This window comes from Coregonus lavaretus (genome assembly GCF_964263955.1).
Source record: "Coregonus lavaretus genome assembly, chromosome: 26".
Lineage (NCBI taxonomy): Eukaryota > Metazoa > Chordata > Actinopteri > Salmoniformes > Salmonidae > Coregonus > Coregonus lavaretus.
The window spans coordinates 8,241,879-8,262,708 of record NC_140013.1 but is presented as its reverse complement, the minus strand read 5'-3'; the positions used below and the strand labels follow the sequence as shown (position 1 = coordinate 8,262,708).

The 20,830-nt window shown below is 44.4% G+C and overlaps 1 protein-coding gene across 1 annotated transcript in view; it reads left to right on the top strand.

Annotated features, from left to right (window-relative positions):
- LOC311101501 (cell adhesion molecule DSCAML1-like) overlaps window positions 1–10,474 on the top strand; it is a gene marked incomplete at both ends in the record, with an annotated part of 42,678 nt that extends 32,204 nt beyond the window's left edge. The window contains 10 exons of the mRNA XM_084142650.1: window positions 98–196; window positions 5,276–5,464; window positions 5,938–6,225; window positions 6,608–6,763; window positions 6,994–7,024; window positions 7,255–7,376; window positions 7,551–7,703; window positions 7,933–8,127; window positions 9,428–9,763; window positions 9,957–10,474. Of these exons, the coding sequence (XP_083998776.1) occupies window positions 98–196; window positions 5,276–5,464; window positions 5,938–6,225; window positions 6,608–6,763; window positions 6,994–7,024; window positions 7,255–7,376; window positions 7,551–7,703; window positions 7,933–8,127; window positions 9,428–9,763; window positions 9,957–10,474 (2,087 nt within the window). The remainder of the gene's footprint in view (window positions 1–97; window positions 197–5,275; window positions 5,465–5,937; window positions 6,226–6,607; window positions 6,764–6,993; window positions 7,025–7,254; window positions 7,377–7,550; window positions 7,704–7,932; window positions 8,128–9,427; window positions 9,764–9,956) is intronic.
- Between the last annotated feature and the right edge of the window lie 10,356 nt (window positions 10,475–20,830).

Sequence of the window (20,830 nt, the reverse complement as noted above, 5' to 3'; positions counted from 1 at the left end):
TGGTGCAAGGTGAGACCCAGCACACTGGAATCATCCTCTTCTTATTGGTCAACCAGTTGTGATCTAGTTAGCTGACCATATGTGTGTGTCGCTGCAGTTCCCCCAGACCAGCCCCGTCTGACTGTCTCCACCACCTCCACCTCCTCTATCACCCTGGCCTGGATCCCTGGGGACAACGGAGGATCCTCCATCAGAGGTATATACCAGTCTTATTGCGCGAGTGTGTGTGTGTGTGTGTGTGCGTGACCATGTGTTTACATTTGCTTTTTTAAAAATGTAAATCACTTCTCTCTCCTGTGGTTCGCCTCTATGATTTCTCTCTCTTTCTATCCTTATATCTATCGTCCTGTCACTGTGTCCGTCCTTCTCCTCTCTCTCATTCATATTTTATTTCATCCTCTGTCCATCTCTCCGTTCTGTCTCTTTGTTAGTTTGCATACCATGCTATCTGTTTATTGACTGGTGTCCACTGTGTGGTTCCGAGATAAGGAGCTGTCACATTGATTATCTGACTCCCGTGCAGTGTGTGTGTTCAGTGTGTGTGCAATTTGCAGTGTGCGTATTTGTTCAGTGGGCTCTAATTTAACAAACCTAATGCAATGGTAAATCTAACTGCTGGCGGTCGCGCTTTAGGTCCAGGGGTGTCAGTAATATTTGTGCTATTTTCACAGCCGTTATTACGAGTGCAATAGCTGGCGGTGGCACGAAAGGGCTGGGTTTTGATGAATAAACAAGTTGTAGGTGTGCCAAGGGCTTGGCCACTCACTGGCCAATCAAGGCATTCCATGGCTTAATAGTGCCTGCGTTTGTCTCAAGTTCTGTAGGTTATTGGTGGTCTTTACGTTGTCATCCAACTCCAAATCGGCTGGGGGCACAGAATATTATCATCCTAGTCCATTGTCGATTGATACTACAGTTTATTAAATAGCATAGGCTACAGTAACGAGTGATAGCAAAACAGCAAATCTAGTGTTTGCTCGATATGTTTGGAGTGTTCACAGTCAACATTGTTGTAATTGGCTTCAACGCATATAGGCCTTTATGCATCACACTTCTCAAATAAAAATATTAGGCTCCCGTAAACTGTATTGTATGTGTGAGACACGTTATCACTAAGCAAGATAAAGCCTAGGCCTACCGTTAATATGGCATCATAGGACTGAACAATTTCAATAGCCTATGTTTGGAGGAGCGTCTTTGGTAATCGGACAAGAGGCGCTCTTTAGAAATGGGGATGGATAAAAGACTAATGAAGTATGCACTGCAAGTAGGCCTATGTGAATTGTGAATAATACAAAAGTATGTCGGCAAAAGCCTCATGAGCAGACCATTTAGAATACTTTTATGGATAGGCTACTTGGCTAATGCATGGCCAAGATAAGAAAGACACCAGATACATTGCTGTTGAACCAGCTTTCATTATAGTAGGGTAAGGGTTCATTCTAGTAGGGTAAGGGTTCAATCAATCAATCAATTTTATTTTATATAGCCCTTCGTACATCAGCTAATATCTCGAAGTGCTGTACAGAAACCCAGCCTAAAACCCCAAACAGCTAGTAATGCAGGTGTAGAAGCACGGTGGCTAGGAAAAACTCCCTAGAAAGGCCAAAACCTAGGAAGAAACCTAGAGAGGAACCAGGCTATGAGGGGTGGCCAGTCCTCTTCTGGCTGTGCCGGGTGGAGATTATAACAGAACCATGCCAAGATGTTCAAAAATGTTCATAAGTGACAAGCATGGTCAAATAATAATCAGGAATAAATCTCAGTTGGCTTTTCATAGCCGATCATTAAGAGTTGAAAACAGCAGGTCTGGGACAGGTAGGGGTTCCATAACCGCAGGCAGAACAGTTGAAACTGGAATAGCAGCAAGGCCAGGCGGACTGGGGACAGCAAGGAGTCACCACGGCCGGTAGTCCCGACGTATGGTCCTAGGGCTCAGGTCTCTCAGTTGGCTTTTCATAGCCGATCATTAAGAGTTGAAAACAGCAGGTCATTCTAGTAGGGTAAGGGTTCATTCTAGTAGGGTAAGGGTTCATTCTAGTAGGGTAAGGGTTCATTCTAGTAGGGTAAGGGTTCATTATAGTAGGGTAAGGGTTCATTATAGTAGGGTAAGGGTTCATTCTAGTAGGGTAAGGGTTCATTCTAGTAGGGTAAGGGTTCATTCTAGTAGGGTAAGGGTTCATTCTAGTAGGGTAAGGGTTCATTATAGTAGGGTAAGGGTTCATTCTAGTAGGGTAAGGGTTCATTCTAGTAGGGTAACGGTTCATTATAGTAGGGTAAGGGTTCATTATAGTAGGGTAAGGGTTCATTATAGTAGGGTAAGGGTTCATTATAGTAGGGTAAGGGTTCATTAGAGTAGGGTAAGGGTTCATTATAGTAGGGTAAGGGTTCATTATAGTAGGGTAAGGGTTCATTCTAGTAGGGTAAGGGTTCATTAGAGTAGGGTAAGGGTTCATTATAGTAGGGTAAGGGTTCATTCTAGTAGGGTAAGGGTTCATTATAGTAGGGTAAGGGTTCATTATAGTAGGGTAAGGGTTCATTATAGTAGGGTAAGGGTTCATTATAGTAGGGTAAGGGTAGCCTACTAAGTGCTTGTTTTTTTAATCAAACGAAACGGAAAAACAGCATTTGTTACGGGAAAATAACTTACATTTTTCTAAATAGGAGTGTCACCAGATTATCTAATCTCTCCTTCCATGATGGGGGGGTTTGTATGCATATCCAAAATAATAACAGGAGCTGGCTAAAGTAATGTAATAGCCTACATAGATAAAAAGGGGGTGCCCGCTCAATGTCCTGCTGCTGCCAAACCTGATATTTGAATAAAGCTTTGGTGAAGAGCCAAACCCTTTATCGATAGTCTTGATTACTTGGCGAATGCATTGGGCATGACAAAAAAAACAGGCTTCATTGAGAGGGGGAAAGGCTATGCTTGGTTTTAATCAAATGAAATGGGATTTTTGTGTTGTTTTGTATGTTTCTAAATACAAGGTGTACAGGCACAAAAATCACATAAAATCAAATAAAATAAAATGTTATTGGTCACATACACATATTTAACAGATGTTATTGCAGGTGTAGCGAAATGCTTGTGTTCCTAGCTCCAACAGTGCAGTAGTATCTAACAATTCACAACAATACACACAAATCTAAAAGTAAAATAATGGAATTAAGAATATATAAATATTAGGACGAGCAATGTCGGAGTGGCATTGACTAAAATACAGTAGAATAGAATACAGTACATACATATGAAATGAGTAAAGCAGTGTGTAAACATTATTAAAGTGACTAGTGTTCCATTATTAAAGTGACCAGTGATTCCATGTCTATGTATATAGGACAGTAGCCTCTAAGGTGCAGGGTTGAGTAACCGGGTGGTGGCCGGCTAGTGATGGCTATTTAACAGTCTGATGGCCTTGAGATAGAAGCTGTTTTTCAGTCTCTCGGTCCCAGCTTTGATGCACCTGTACTGACCTCGCCTTCTGGATGGTAGCGGGGTGAACAGGTCGTGGCTCAGGTGTTTGATGTCCTTGATGTTCTTTTTGGCCTTCCTGTGACATCGGGTGCTATAGGTGTCCTGGAGGGCAGGCATGTACCATGTACATATTGGCACTGTGCATCATGGCTGGATAGGCTGCGTTTCCGTAGTCATAACAACATGTTACTGCTAAGAACAGCTATTGGTTGGTCTTAAATATCCCCACCAGCACAAACTGAAATTAGCACTTTGGCGCACATTTTTAAGATGCACAACTCAGACATTGCCACCCCTCCCACCTCAGCGCAAGCAAGCTTTGTTAGTTTGCATACCATGCTATCTGTTAATTGACTGGTGTCCACTCTGTTTTGGTTCCCAGTTAAGGAGCTGTCGCATTGATTATCTGACTACCATGCAGTGTGTGAGTTCAGTGTGTGCAATTTGCATTGTGCGTTTTTGTTCAGTGGGCTCTGGTAAATTAGCAATCCTAGCGCTAGGGTTTGAAAATAGAAGAGTGCCAGCTTTAACAGGTCGAAATTGCAAACGAGTGTGTGTTTGACAATTGCGCTGGCTTAATGCCAGCTGAAAATAGAGCCCAGTGGGTGTATTCACACCTTTTAAACATGCATCCTTTGATTCACTTTGCCTGTCTGTCCGACTGTCCGTCTGTCCCTTCGTCCATTCGTCTGTCTGTCCTGTGTCTGGTGTCTCTCTGTCCATAAGGTGGTCTGTGGGAATGTCTTTCTGACAGTAGCTACCATGTTCATAGGAGTCTATGACTAATCCTGCCACCCTGTGATCCACTGATGACAGTGTAGACATAGACTCCTCAGTTCCTTTACCTTCTGCAAGAGGGAGGAAGAGAGGGCAGGAGAGAGGGAGAGAGAGAGAGAGAGGGAGAGAGGGAGAGAGGGAGAGAGGGAGAGAGAGAGAGAACCACTGGTTGGCTTTATCTTCTGTTTGTCTGGAAAAGTAGTAATATCTGTAAAAACACACACAAAGAAAGACAGTAGGCTTTCCACACAGGTCAATCCATCTGGCATGCCACCCTTTATTGTGCCATCTGCCAGAGAGAAAGGGAGACAGACATAGATGGAGGAGGGAGAGCTAGACATTGTAAGAGAGAGAGAGGTAGAGCTAGACTGACTGAGAGAGGGGGGAGGGAGATAAGGAGGGAGGGGGAGAGAGAGCAAGAGAGAGAGTAAGAGAGAGAGCAAGAGAGAGAGCGCGAGAGAGAGCGAGAGAGAGAGAGAGAGAGAGAGAGAGAGAGAGAGAGTGCTAGACAGCATAAGAGATGGAGACAGAGATGAGACAGAGCTAGAGAGAGAGTTATAAACAGACTGTAAATCCAAGGCAGCTGATTATGACTGCAGACGCTATATTGTATTCTCATTTGCATATATGCCCGGTCAGCGCCCTCCCAATCCCAGCTGGGGGCTTCTGGGAAAGTAATGGTGGCATAGAACAGTCAGAAATGCAGCCTTCTCCATCTGGATCTATGGTAGTGGAGGAGATGTATGATGCACCATTGTCCTCTGGTGTTATCCAGCGGTACTGACACAATGAAATATGAACCAGATATGAACTGGTGTGGTGGGCAAGGAATAGCTGAATATTGCAAAATATATGGTTATCTGGTGCATTTTTAAATGTTCAATTATTTACATGTAACGTATTTTATTTCAAACGTCTCTATTTTATTATCATGCACTGCAGCACAACAGAAGGTTGAAGAAGAAAAATGTGCACTTATCATGGTGTGTGTGTGTGTGTGTGTGTGTGTGTGTTCCCCAGGTTTCGTGCTGCAGTACTCGGTGGACAACATAGAGGGGTGGAGGGATGTGTTCATCAGCTCCAGTGAGAGGTCCTTCAAGCTGGACAACCTACGCTGTGGCACCTGGTACAAGGTCAAACTGGCCGCCAAGAACAGCGTGGGAGCGGGACGCATCAGTGAGATCATTGAGGCTAAGACCCACGGACGAGGTGAGGTGTAGGTGGAGAGGGAGAGGGGGAGGATAGACCGGGGGATACAGGGACATGGGAGGGTTTGGGGACAGGAGAGGCGAAGAGGGGCAGAGAGGGAGGAGCTAAAGTAGATAGCTTAGTGGTTAAGGGCGGCAGGTAGCTTAGTGGTTAAGAGCGTTGTGCCAGTAACCGAAAGGTCGCTGGTTCTAATCCCCGAGCCGACTAGGTGAAACATCTGTCGATGTGCCCTTGAGCAAGGCACTTAACCCTAATTGCTCATGTAAGTCGCTCTGGATAAGAGCGTCTGCTAAATGACTAAAATGTAAAATGTAAATGTAAATGGTGCGATATGGTTATAGCTGTGAGAGGGGTAATGACGTGGACAGGTACAGTCATATAATTCAATCACACTTACCATATCGTAATATTTCAAGACATTCTAAAAAAAAAAAATACTGAGAACTAACACCCTCCTACCCTGCCTCTTCCAGAGCCCCAGTTCAATAAAGACCAGCCGGTGTTCACCCACATCAACTCTACCCACGCCAGGCTCAACCTGCAGGGCTGGGCGAGCGGTGGCTGCCCCATCACGGCCGTGCTGCTGGAGTTCAGACCTAAGGGGAACTGGGCGTGGCAGAACGTGCGCACCAACGCCACCGCTGACGTGTTCCTGGCGGAGCTCCGCGAGGCCACCTGGTACGAGCTGAAGATGAAGGCCTGTAACAGCGCCGGCTGTGGGAACCAGAGCTCTCAGTTCGCCACGCTGGACTACGATGGCAGTGAGTTCAAGCTGATTTAATTTCTCTGGCCTGTGTGGTCCAGTGGTTAGTGCCACGTACTCTGGCACATGTACCAGAGTCGGCATGTGTTCGAATTTGACCTTCTGACTCGCTATCAATCATGTCTCTTCACTGTCATATCTCAATAACATGAAGAAAATACACGAAAGATCGACATATGCATTTTTGACATGGATAGCATGGATGGATAGCAATTGGCTTCCTTTTAAAATGATTTGTTTGAATCAATTTAGTTTGTCTCTCTTCTCCCCATACATATTCTTCCACACTCGTACCCATATACAGTATATAAAACCTGATATATCATATAACCTAAATGCCATTTAACCATGTCATATAACCTGATATATTTTCTAAGCAGGTACCATCCCTCCCATTAAGTCAGCGCGGCCGGAGGGCGATGACGTCAAGAAGCTCTTCTCCATTGGCTGCCCCGTCATCCTGGTCACTCTGGTAGTCACCCTGCTCTTCATCATCCGCAAGAAACGCAAAGAGAAGAGACTGAAGAGACTTAGAGGTGAGGGAGGGAGGGATGGGGGGAGGGGGTGGGGGGTGGAGAAGAGATAGCGGGTTGAGTAAGGGAGGGAGCAAAAGAGGGAGAGGAAAGAGAGGAGAGGGGCGAGAAGAAAGGATCTGGGGTCAGAGAGGGAGGAGAGGACAGAAGACTGGGTTGAGGGGTGAGTGAGGGAAAGAAAATGTTTAGTGAGAGAGCATAAGTAATATCTCACTTATTGTGCTCCATTTTAGATGCCAAAAGCCTGGCTGAGATGCTGATCAGGTAATATTTCTAATCTCTGCTGTTCCTCTTTTTACAGTTCATACTCCAATGGAAACATTAATACAACACACTGAAATTAAGAAACATTTTGGAAAATGTTACAAATGTGTGGTTACCTTACCTCTAGATACAGTAAATGTCTTAAAAGACAGGTAGATAAATCCTATTTCTGAAATAAGGTGATTTACGCTCTGCGTGTGTGTGTGTGTGTGTGCCTTGTGTCCCTGGAGCAGTAAGAATAACCGGAGCTTTGACACCCCTGTGAAGGGGCCCCCCCAGGGTCCCCGACTCCACATCGACATCCCCAGAGTCCAGCTGCTCATCGAGGACAAGGAGGGCATCAAACAGATCGGTCGGTGCAGTGTGTGTGTGTACGTCCGTGTGTGTGTGTGTGTGTTGATGAGTGCATACCTGATACGGATGTTATTGCTATTTTTGACCTACACTAAAATGCAAATGTGTGTTCATGAATGAGTATGAATCATCAGTCATGAATAATTGTTGCTTCTGTCAATCCCTCTGCTAGGTGAAGACAAAGCCACCATCCCAGTGACGGACACAGAGTTCAGCCAGAATGTGAATCCACAGAGCTTCTGTACGGGCGTGTCTGTGCATCACCCCGCCCTCATCCAGAACACCGGCCCTCTGATTGACATGTCCGACATCAGACCAGGGACCAGTGAGTGGAGAGCCCTAACTGCCCTTAGTGTTGTGTTTTTGGTCAATTTATATATACATAGTAGACTATTATATCTTGTCCATTCCTTCCATCAATGCCTTTAACTCACTGACTCTTGTGTTCTCCTCCCTTCCTTCACCTCTCCTACTTCCTCCCTCTCCCTCTCCCCCCTCCCTTCCTCCCACCTCCTCCTCTCTTCCCTCTCCTCCCTCCCTCTCTCCCCCTTTAGACCCGGTGTCGAGGAAGAGCGTGAAATCGGCCCACAGTACGAGGAACCGCTACTCCAGCCAGTGGACCTTGACCAAGTGCCAGTCGTCCACGCCCGCCCGTACCCTCACCTCCGACTGGCGCACCGTGGGCTCCCAGCATGGCATCACCGTCACCGAGAGCGACAGCTACAGCGCCAGCCTCTCACAGGACACGGGTGAGCCTGGCACATCATGTACACATCACTCTTGATACACACACCCAGCACACACACAAACATAGGCTACATACACACTCATGACACACACACTCTTGTAACACATACTCTCATGATATATATATACACACACACACACACACACACACACACACACACACACACACACAGTATTGATACACATACATACATATACAAAGGACACAAGTGAGCCACCCAAAACAGGCTACATATGCACATACGTATGTACTGCAAGGAGATGGTGTAAGATTGTCATATTTCATGAACAACACCAACTAAATCTAGAATCGGCTTCCTATTTCGGAAAACAAAGCCTCCTTCACTCATGCTGCCAAACATGCCCTCGTAAAAGTGACTATCCTACAGATCCTTGACTTCGGCGATGTCATTTACAAAATAGCCTCCAATACTCTACTCAGCAAATTGGATGTAGTCTATCACAGTGCCATCCGTTTTGTCACCAAAGCCCCATATTCTACCCACCATTGTGACCTGTACGCTCTCGTTGGCTGGCCCTCACTACATATTCGTCGCCAAACCCACTAGCTCCAGGTCATCTATAAATCACTGCTAGGCAAATCCCCGCCTTATCTTAGCTCATTGGTCACCATAGCAACACCCATCCGTAGTATGCGCTCCAGCAGGTATATCTCACTGGTCATCCCCAAAGCCAACACCTCCTTTGGCTGCCATTCCTTCCAGTTCTCTGCTGCCAATGACTGGAACGAACTGCAAATATCTCTGAAGCTGGAGACTCTTATCTCCCTCACTAACTTTAAGCATTAGTTGTCAGAGCAGCTTACCGATCACTGCACCTGTACACAGCCCATCTGTAATTAGCCCACACAACTACCTCATCCCCATATTGTTATTTATTTTGCTCATTTGCACCCCAGTATCTCTATTTGCACATCATCTTCTGCACATCTATCATTCCAGTGTTAATACTAAATTGTAATTATTTTGCACTATGGCCTATTTATTGCCTTACCTCCATAACTTACGACATTTGCACACACTGTATATAGATTTTCTATTGTGTTTTTGACTGTATGTTTTGTTTATCCCATGTGTAACTCTGTGTTGTTGTTGTTTTTATCGCACTGCTTTGCTTTATCTTGGCCAGGTCGCAGTTGTAAATGAGAACTTGTTCTCCACCAGTTTACCTGGTTAAATAAAGGTGAAGTAAATAATATAAAATAAAACTCTCTCTCACGCTCTCTCACTCTCCCTCACTCTCCCTCTCTGTCGCTCTCTCTCCCTCTCTCTTTGTCCTCAGATAAGGGGCGTAACAGCATGGTGTCTACAGAGAGTGCGTCGTCCACCTATGAGGAGCTGGCGCGGGCCTACGAACACGCCAAGCTTGAGGAGCACCTGCAGCACGCCAAGTTTGAGATCACTGAGTGCTTCATCTCCGACAGTTCCTCAGACCAGATGACCACGGGCACCAACGACAACGCCGACAGCATGACCTCCATGAGCACGCCGTCCGAGACGGGCCTGTGTCGCTTCACCGCCTCGCCACCCAAACCCCAGGACTACGATCGTGGCAGACCTACCAATGTAGCCGTGCCCATCCCCCACCGCGCCAACAAGAGCGAGTGGACTGCCAAAAGTGAGTATGAGACCTGTGCTTGATTAGAATGATCCTATAGGTCGGTCTAATGTAAAGGCCTCTAAGCATGGTTAGAGTGAGCAGAGTTGTTTAGACACATACCAGTACTCTGACATATAACAAATGTGCATGAGAAAGATGCTTGTCATGTCTTTATCTCTCCCTCTTTCTCTCTTTCATCCCCCAATCCCAGGTGACTACTGTAACCTTCCCCTCTACATGAAGACAGACCCTTTCTTCCGGAAGCAGTCGGAGCTGCATGACCCGTGCCCGGTGGTGCCGCCCCGCGAGGCCTCCAACCGCAGCCTGGCCCAGCGGGCATACCACACCCAGGGCCGCCACATGACTCTGGACTCCTCCAAGCAGCAGCAGCAGGCTCTGACTGTGGGCCATGCTGGACTGGCCGGCCTCAGCGCCTCAGGGGGAGCATCGGGGGGTGCTAGTGGTAGTGGTAGTGCTGTAGGAGGGGCGACTGGAGGGCCGTCTGTTGGTTCCAGCACCTCCTCCCTGCCTCAGAGGACTCTCACCATGCCCGGCTCCTCCTCTTCCTCTGCCCAGAGCGCTGCAGCCGCCGCCGCTGCTACCGCCGCAGCCTCGGGGGGAGACTCCAGAGACTCTCTGCTGGAGAGCAGCTCGTCAGGCCTGGGCAGACTAGACAGACAGAAGCAGGCGGCTGGCGGTGCTTACTCCAAATCATATACACTGGTGTAGCTGGAGCCACTGGTGTAGATGTTGGAGCCTTGGGAAGGGTTAGGGGCCACACAGACACACTTATACACACCTGACGCCTGCACTGTCAGGCCAGAGGGGCCGCTCCGCAGGGGCCAGATTGGGTTTTTATAGCACAGGAGTTTGGCTTCTTTCTGCGTGTTTGTTTTTTCTCTGTCGCTTTTTTATATTTTTCTCTTTCTCTTTCTCTTTCTCTTCCTCTCTCTATTTATTTTATTATTTTATCTTCCCTGGAAATAACTTGCCAAACTCAATATGGTCGTAATATTTTTATTTGTTTTTACTTTTTCTCTCACGCTCTCTCTCGCTCTCGCGCTTTCTCTCTCTCTCTCTCTCTCTCTCTCTCTCTCTCTCTCTCTCTCTCTCTCTCTCTCTCTCTCTCTCTCTCTCTCTCTCTCTCTCTCTCTCTCTCTCTCTCTCTCTCTCTCTCTCTCTCTCTCTCTCTCTCTCTCTCTCTCTCTCTCTCTCTCTCTCTCGCGCGCTCTCTCTCTCTCATTATCTGTTAGGACACCTCAGAACTTATGCACAAAATACTTTCCATGTGCACTTGTTTTCTTGAATTCAGAACGATAAACCAAGTACTAAGAGATGTAGAGTTTCACATAAACCTGTCTAGAGGTTTTAGGCCATTTTACGTTTTTTCTTTTCACGTCTCTGAACAGAGAGTTCAGAATTCATACAGCAGCGCATTGCCACGGAAAGTGCTTATGCATAAACCAACAACCTTGGTGTCTGTCTCTGGCCCTCCAAAGCCATCCTGGTACGGACTCACACAAACAGGTAACAGACTGTGGTTTCAACGACGATGTTGGAGGATTCTTGGGGAATTTATTTTCATGCAATTCATGACACAGTATAGTGTTGCTGACTCTTTTATAGGACAACAGGAAACAGAGCGAGGGGAAAAAACAGGAATCGCCTTCATACGAAAGATGAATCTGAACTGTATGTTTTATGTTTGTTTTTCTCTTTTTCTTTTGGAATATATAAACTTGTGCATTAAAAGAGGGTAGAATGGATTCACAGAACCTTCACGAGCCTGCGTGTGTGCGTGTATATGTGTAAATATGTATACATGTGGCTGGTACACACCTGCAGTGGACCTTTTGAATCAATCTGTATTCTGACTCCTTGGCGGAGGCGTGCGTTAAAAAACCTCCTCTCCATTTGCTACTTGTGACAGTGGTTTGGGGACGATGATGTCACACTGTATGACGTCACATGTCGGTCTCTCCCTTCTGGACTTTGGTTGGCTGGTGTGATTGACACGGGCAGCATCGCCTTGGAGATGACGAGGAAGATGGACAGAGAGGGAGTTGATTTGCCTCCTCTTGTTCCTCTCTCTCGTTCTCTACATCCCTCTGAAGCAGGAAGAAGACCCTTTGTTCTGTCGTTAATTTGCGCTTGGTGCCAGACACCCCCATTCCTTCATACTACCCCTCTGTCTACCCAAACCCCTCCATACCCCATCCCATCCATACAGTCTCACTGTGACCTTCTAGCACATTCTGCTAGGCAGACAGACATTTATGACAATAGCTGGGACTGACTGACAAATGGACTGCAGGACAACAGACAGACTGACTGATAAAAGATTAAACAGACAGAAAGATGGATGGATAAACAGATTTCAGATTGAAACAGAGGAGAATATACAAACATGATAATGCAGCGAGGAACATTGATTTGCAGGGAGAGATGGAAAGATAAGGCAAACCAATCAGTGGTGTAAGTGTTTAGGGAAGAGATGGCAGGTGGACATGAGTTAGTCTTATGAAATTAAGTGGTCTCAAGAATAAATATGTTGTCTAAGGCCCCCCATCCCACTAAAATGTATTTAAGCTTATTGTCGGATTCTGTTGACGTTTCTTTTTTAATTTATTTTATTCATTCTACACCCAAAGCTTAGCTCCATGACATAGAAACGTCCCCCAAAAAAAATTTGCTCCCAATGTTTGCAATGGAAAATTTCACTTCAGGGCTCTCACAATATAAAAAAAATATATATATAATATTTGTTGTCAAATATATGTACATATATATTTATATCTAAATATATAGCAAATATATAACTATTGAATAAAGCAGAGAGATATAAAGTCATCGTAATTGAAAATATATGAAAACATAAATAATGAGACAATCGCTCAGTGGAAGAAGCCGTAGGTTAAGAGGAAGAGTGGAGGAAGAGGAGAAAGTGTGTCGAAGAACTTGAAACGGCTAGCACAACCAAGAAAGATATAGATAGATGAAATAGAGAGTTAGCTACAGTATCTGAGGCCGAGTTTGGGGATGTGAACATTGATGCCATGGCCTCATGGGTGTTTGCCCCTGTGCCAAATACATAGGTAGCTACAGTGCAGGAGCACAACTACACCAAACATGCCATTCAGGATGCAAACCTAAGTATCTATATAGTGAAGGCCCAATGATGGGTGGTACATTAGCCAGTGAGGCCGGTTGCAAACTAATGCTGTCGATTAGCATTTTGTAATGGTCAGAATGGCTTGTGGTCAGTGAACCTCATGGCAGCCGGTGTGGTTACTGTGTCTAATAACATCAGACCTGTGGTTGATTTGGTTTGGGGTTGCCCCTGTGGTCCACTGTGGTGGAGAGTAGACACTGCTGTAGTTTGTGGTCATAGTGGTTTTTGTGGTCAGTGAGGTAAAGTGTGTTCATTGCGGTCAGCACAACCCTCTTTTAATTGTACCTGTGGAAAGGGTGAGGGACATCACTAACATAAGAAAGAAAGATTTCAGGGAACCTTTAACCGTTTATAAGCACTTGTAGTGGATGGTTAGTGAGTAGCAGCTTCAGCACTGAGTCACTTAGCTGAGGCAACATCCACTGTTGATTTGAGTTTAGAGCCTCTGGCACAACTAACCCTGGTACAACTAACCCTGGTACAACTAACCCTGGCACATGAGCATTCAGGTAACTGTGGAAGTATGACCCTACTTTAGGTGTTGAGAGAAGAAGAGAGTACAAAAGGTAGACGCAAATGTAACCTGTTGTATTGTACCTTCCAAAGGTCAAAGGTGTGTTCTGTTGACAACCTCCATGACGTCTTATTACTGAACTTAGTGAAGACAGCACATAGGGCCCTCTGTGGCTTACCGTTGTCATTATGTCCTTGCACAGTACTCCTATTCCGGCCATACATATAACTGTTATAACTGCTCATAACTGACAACACTCACGCTCCCTGCCTGTTGCAGACAGTGAACAGGACAGGGAGAGTCTGCAGAGAGAAGAACCTTTCCTTTCAGTTGATGTTATTATGATACTGTTTATTTTGCTTTGGCTTCCTTGGTTATGCAATTATTTTTAAAAGGTTTGCTTTGAGACACACAGTGGTGTCACGTGAAGGGGCAGGCCTGTTTAGCCAATTGAAATCAGGTACTCCCTAGCTCCAACCAATCACAGGAAAAGCTGTGTGCATATTGGGCGGGGTCAGGAATCAAACTCCCTCCCCTCCCTACCCTAACCTTTGCCCCACCTATTTGACCAATTAGACCATAATTTACCACTGGTAATAACATGTGTCCCGTGATCAGATTCGTCCCAAAATGTCTACTCCAGCACAATTTGATCGGGTGTGACCGGATGTGACCAAAGATCCATTCCAAGGACACATGTTAACACCAGGTCTAAAGGGGGTGTCAGATTCTCCCCTCCCTGCACCTCCTGCCCCAACAGCATCGATACCCCACTATTAAAGACTTGTACATAGCAAAGTGTTTTGTATAAATACGTACTATTTTCGACATCTCCAAATGAAACCAGGGCACAATGTAAACTTTGATTAAAGTTATAACTTGAAACAGGAGCGGGTTAAAGAAAACTATAGAATTATAGTAACACTGCTTACAATTAGATTTTTGAATGGGGCAAAAAAAAATCCAGAGTGGACCACATTAGGCTTTCACAATTGGTTCCTCTTTTCCAAGAGGTTTTGTTGAGTTGTAATTTTTTGGGGGCCATTGATTGCTTTGCATTGATTTTCTTTTTTTCTTTTTTTTTTCTGTTGAGGAAAAACGGCATTGCATGCTCTGAATATTTTGCTGGTTATAAAAAGAAAAAGGAAAATGGAGAAACAAACTCATGACAAGGGGGTGAGGGAAAAAGCGTTTTAAAAAATACAGAGGGAGTTCCTAAACTTTTATGGAAAAGATGCTTCAATTTGCAATTGCTTGTTTAACTCTACCGTTTTTTTCTATGAAAACAAACAAAACCAGAAAAAGAGTACTCCAACACTTGTGCAATAAAGCTATCTTTCCATGAGTCATGTCTTCCTTTTTCCATCCTTTCATTTCTGCTGGATCAAGGGGTGTATTTATTAGTACACACTGTGGCAAAACGTTTTGCAATGGAAAACTTTTTGAAACTAAAACGAGCAAGTCTTATTAAAAACCTCACTAAGAAAATCTCACAAGAATGATTGATTATATAGTCGGAATAACACAAATGTGAAATTAGAGCAATTCATTACTTCGACACAAGAGGTCAGTGCAACAACATAAAGAAAACCAATCCATTATTACTGAGGAGTTTAATGGAGTGTGTTGGGTGTATCTGTTTTTTTTTACATTTACAATCCATCTATCATCTTTGATACATACTGCAATACATACAGTACAATGTGCATGCTTTCACACAGACGCTGACACTCTCAAATGCTCGCTGACACACACACACACACACACACACACACAAACAAAAAACACAAACACGCACACACACACACACAAACATACTCTCGCACATAATTATCTTCACAAATACTAATATGTACATCAGGATATATATTCAGTCACATAGTATAACACAGGATGTGTGATATATTTTGTCAGTTAAATTAGTGGTTGAATGTGTGTGTGTCTGTATAATGTTCGACATACATAAAGTCAATCTATACTATTTACTTTGGTATACATGCTATGAAAGACGAGTCATGGAGTTTGATGAAATGGTTGGTCCTCTGCTCTTTACATTTAAGAGCGGAGTCTGTCTGTCTGTCTGTGTCCCCTGCCAGTGTATTTGTGTCTGTCTGTCTTGCAGAGCTCCGGTGGTGCGGGTGCGACTCTACTTGGTCTCCTTCTTCTTCTGCTGGTACTTCCTGAACTGGTTCTGGATGGTGGCGGCAGCTTTCTCCACAGGCAGCGTGGGGCTGAGGGGCGCCGCTGCACACCCGTTGCTGCACGTAGTGTCTTTCCGATTGCACGTCAGGAGACAGGGTACAGCCAAAGTGGCAACAGCAACAGCCAGCGTTGCATTGGGGAAGAGGTCCGAATTTACTGTATGTAACAACGTAGCAAGTACATAAGTAGGAAGGCACAAGTGGTCTGTAACGTTAGGGGTTAGGAAGTTATGTAGCCTTTCAGCAAGCCTCTATGTGGGTAGGTGATTATACTTTATTATTATAGCTAAATTGCCACGGACTGTTCAGTGTCGTAGATAAGAAAAATATAAATCCACACACTCGTAGGCTGCTCCCGAAGTGTTTTAAGGAGAAAGGGATGTTTCGACCCGTTACTGGGTTGTAATGAGGAAGAGCTAGTCAAACCGTTGTCCGTTTCTCATTCAACACTGTGGGAGCAGTATACCAATGTGCCAATTTAAAAAATATATCTAAATTTTTTCCCTCTCGGATTCAGCACCTGGGAAATGTTTTCTATATGTGTGCATTTCACTCTTTTAAACATTGCTTGGTCTCATACTCACTCTTTCTTAACACTCCTACGCTGTTCCTTGTCTGACCATCGTACTGTAAAGAAGAATACAGTGTAAACTGCCAGAGAAGCTACAATCAAAAGCTTTACAGAAAAAGTTGTTAAAGGGGCAATCTGCATTGGAAAATGAACAGCTGTTTTGGTGAAAAGCTTAGGGGATTGGGCTGGAGAAAAGTAACCACTCTCAAATTCATAGACTATGAATGCAAGGAGTGAAAAATTATAGTTTTAACCATGTTTTGAGGCTATACAGTGTTCATTTACATTTGCTTTGTTTACAAACATTGGAGTAATCAAGCTCATATTTTGGGTTCTGAGGGGGTACAGCAGTTGAACTAAGCTCATGAGGCATTTATAGGTTATATTCTTCCAGAATCAATAGTTACATATAATTTATAATTTAAAAAATGGATGTAGCAACTGCAGATTGTATCCCTCTCACTTACACACACACACACACACACACATGCGCATGCACACACACTCACAAACATACACAAAAATTGCTCGGCTACTGCAGGCATGCCTGATTGTCCATCTCCTGTTTGCTCAGTATAAACATCAGAGGTGGAATGTTTGGAACATGATTGCGTCATTATTCACATGCCATTCCAAGACAGCCCAACTCGCAGACAGGCAGCTATGTGTCCCCATAGCTAAGGTCATGTAGCGAATGTAATTTCGTAGTGATGTGTCAGTAGCCAATTCTGGAAATGTTGGTAATTGATGCTTGTGGCATTCAACACTACAAGAATGGATGGTCCGGAGGCATTGAAAATGCTGTGCGTTGTTGGATCCGAATGTGTTGTTAATTAGCTGTTCATTGTGTAATTCTATCATCACAATGGCATTGAAAAGGCTAAGTTATGCAATACATCCCTCTGTCAGTATGCTTTGGTCTCTGTGTCAGAATGACTTTGGCCCCCTCTATGGCATCTGATGAATATGGCAGACTAGCAAAAAGTAGGCACCTCAAACATTTAGATTTCATGAGATTTTCACTACCTTATTTGGTAATACATGTCTGGGGAAACTATACTGAGCACTGTTAGATATCTCTAGACCATTATATACCTCCCTTCCCCTGTACATTTGTTAAGTTAATTATTTCAGCAGATTGCTATCCCTTTAACCAGAGATCACACAGCTACAGCTGCACATGTTCTTGACACAACTGTGGGCCTTGACCTTTAGCAGAGCCACACACACTACCTCTCCAATCTCCAGTCTGGGTAATGTCCACAGACACAAATCCCCTCAATAGGGATTACAGGTACCACCTGCTGGAGGAGGTGAAGCCTGGGTTTGGCCTGCCTGTCCGTCTGTCTGTCTGTCTACTGTACCAATCGGCCTGTCTGTCTGTCTGTCTGTCTGTCTCTGTGGAGCTGTGGCCTACATCATGTCTGACTGCAACCATTTAAAAGTAATTTCAGATCAGGCTTTTCAAAAGCAAAGGCTGCTTTGTCTTGTTATTGGAATACCAAAAGTTATTGACTGCACCCACATAACTTTCTTTTCAGATTCCATTGTTTCTCATTAAATAGTTCTCAGATAGCATGACCTATCTTCCCCTTCTCTCTACAGGCTTTCTTGTACACTGCTACCATCCCCCACATCCTACTCTTAGTCCCAGCCTGAGCCTTCACCGCTGCTGTAACACCTGACTACTGCCTGGCTGGATGTTGAGTCAAGGACCTCAGTCAATGTTAACTAATTCAAGAACATGCAGTGGGTGAGAATGACTCCTACTCCACAGCAGTCACCTCAGCACAGCACATTATATGTGAAGTTAACTAATCAAAAACATTAAACGAAGAGGTATCTTAAATGGCTTGAAATCTAAGTGGTTGTTTGAGTTGTTCATGTTATTCCTCAAACTTGCTGCCATGACACATTGGAGATATGTTATTTGGGAGGGGTGAGAGGATGAGGTGTTGAGGTGGTGTTAGGGCTGTGTTGTTGGCAGTGGCAAATTGTGGATGGGAATGTTTGAGTGACTGACCTCAGCTGTTGCGCTGCTCCTCCTTTTCTGCGACACGTGGTGCACCTGCCAGGGCAGAGGCTGGGTCACCATGAAAGGCAAGGGAGGATCACTGCGCGCAAACCGCACTCCTATCTGGGATAGACATGGAAAGGATTACATTTGTGTGTGTGTGTTCCTGAACTTCCTGTTTACCTAAATGCCAGTTGAACACTCTTGCCGTGTGTGTGCGTGTGTGTGTGCGTGTGTGTGTGTGTGTGTATGTGAGAGGGGCATTAAACCCTGACTCTATGTGGGTGAGAGAGAATTAAAGCCCCTTCAATCGGTGTGTGTGTTCATCCAATTACGTCAAATCCCAAAGTGAAACTATGAGATCAAGTGGAGTATTGACCCTCAGTTCACTTTCCTTTTCACACCTACAGACCACTAATCAGGACAACTTCCTCAATATTTTCTAATTAAAAGCACTCATTGTGGACAAAGCTATCTAAGATATTCATGCTCACATAAAAAAAGCTAATCAGACAGCATTCCATACACATCCCCCCCCTCACCATTAGCAAAGGCTAATGGTGATCCTGATAAACTAAACGAAATGTAGCATCCAAAGATATTACATACATGGACAACTCCTTAGTGCACTTCATTATGACATTTGATGACGTTATTTATAGCGTATCAAAGCCTATCAAATGTGCAATAAAGTGGTACAAAGTCAAATATACAGATTGAATGACCTCCAAAATCCATATCTAACTCCACAAGTTGGACCAGCTGTTAACTGCATGTAAAAGTTATCAATAGACATGGCCTTACCTTTTCAACTACTCTGACCACTATGTACATAGCTGTTAACATGGTAACTATCATCGTGACAACTATTCCTTGATGCCTGGAATAGGCTGCTGTGATATTGCTTCTTTCCTTTAGGTCCTCAGTCCAGCCGTGGAAGAGAGATCATGTACACTCTGATAGATCCAAACAGTCAGTGGAGTGCGCAGTAGGATGCTTCGTGGGAGGTGGATGGAAAACACACACACACACACACACAAAATCACACGCACACACACATTCTCTGCCACGGCAGCCTAAGACCAATAAAGAGCTTTGCGGTACAGAAATAGAGAGGCAGTAATCTTTTCCTCTACGCACAATGTTTATCCCTCAGGTGTGCCCTCACCTCCTTGACAGTCAGGTAAGCTCCAGACACACTCTGGCCAACACAGGTGGCAAAACATAATATATCATAGGTAAGAAAGGCAATAGGTTAAGTCATATAGGCCAATTTACATTCATAGTGTGGTTGTTGGTTGGACATCCTTAGTTGGGCATCCTGGTCTAGCAGATGCTAGTGCAGGCCTGTCTGCCTGGGGTCAGATGTAATGCTACAGGTGAGGAGCAGCCAGGGCATATATGACACAGTGTCCAGGGATTTGTGACCAGATTTAGCTCAGACATAACAACAGGGGTTACTGCCCCCTGGCACACAACTTAATTTCAACATGGATAATTGGGTAATATTTGGTTGAGATATTGATAAATGAGATTACAACCTATGTACACCCACTCAAAAAGACATCCAAAAGTTAGTTGAATTCCTAATGTGATAGCATAATGCTTTCAACCATCTAAAGCACAACCAAAATCCAATGGAAAAACAATGCCTGATTTTTGGTTTAGTTGTCACCCAAATGTCTATCACTATGCATTCAACCATTTAAAAGCACAGCAAAGTTCAAGTTGGAATACAATATCAGATACTTTGTTTATTTATACAACAGATGAATGTGTTATCACTGTGCTTCATGTAATAGCAGAACGAAATGACCTGGATTGCAGTTGAGATTACAGTGAGGGAAAAAAGTATTTGATCCCCTGCTGATTTTGTACGTTTGCCCACTTACAAAGAAATGATCAGTCTATAATTTTAATGGTAGGTTTATTTGAACAGTGAGAGACAGAATAACAACACAAAAATCCAGAAAAACGCATGTCGAAAATTTTATAAATTGACTTGCATTTTAATGAGGGAAATAAGTATTTGACCCCCTCTCAATCAGAAAGATTTCTGGCTCCCAGGTGTCTTTTATACAGGTAACGATCTGAGATTAGGAGCACACTCTTAAAGGGAGTGCTCCTAATCTCAGTTTGTTACCTGTATAAAAGACACCTGTCCACAGAAGCAATCAATCAATCAGATTCCAAACTCTCCACCATGGCCAAGACCAAAGAGCTCTCCAAGGATGTCAGGGACAAGATTGTAGACCTACACAAGGCTAGAATGGGCTACAAGACCATCGCCAAGCAGCTTGGTGAGAAGGTGACAACAGTTGGTGCGATTATTCGCAAATGGAAGAAACACAAAATAACTGTCAATCTCCCTCGGCCTGGGGCTCCATGCAAAATCTCACATCGTGGAGTTGCAATGATCATGAGAATGGTGAGGAATCAGCGCAGAACTACACAGGAGGATCTTGTCAATGATCTCAAGGCAGCTGGGACCATAGTCACCAAGAAAACTATTGGTAACACACTACACCGTGAAGGACTGAAATCCTGCAGCGCCCGCAAGGTCCCACTGCTCAAGAAAGCACATATACATGCCCGTCTGAAGTTTGCCAATGA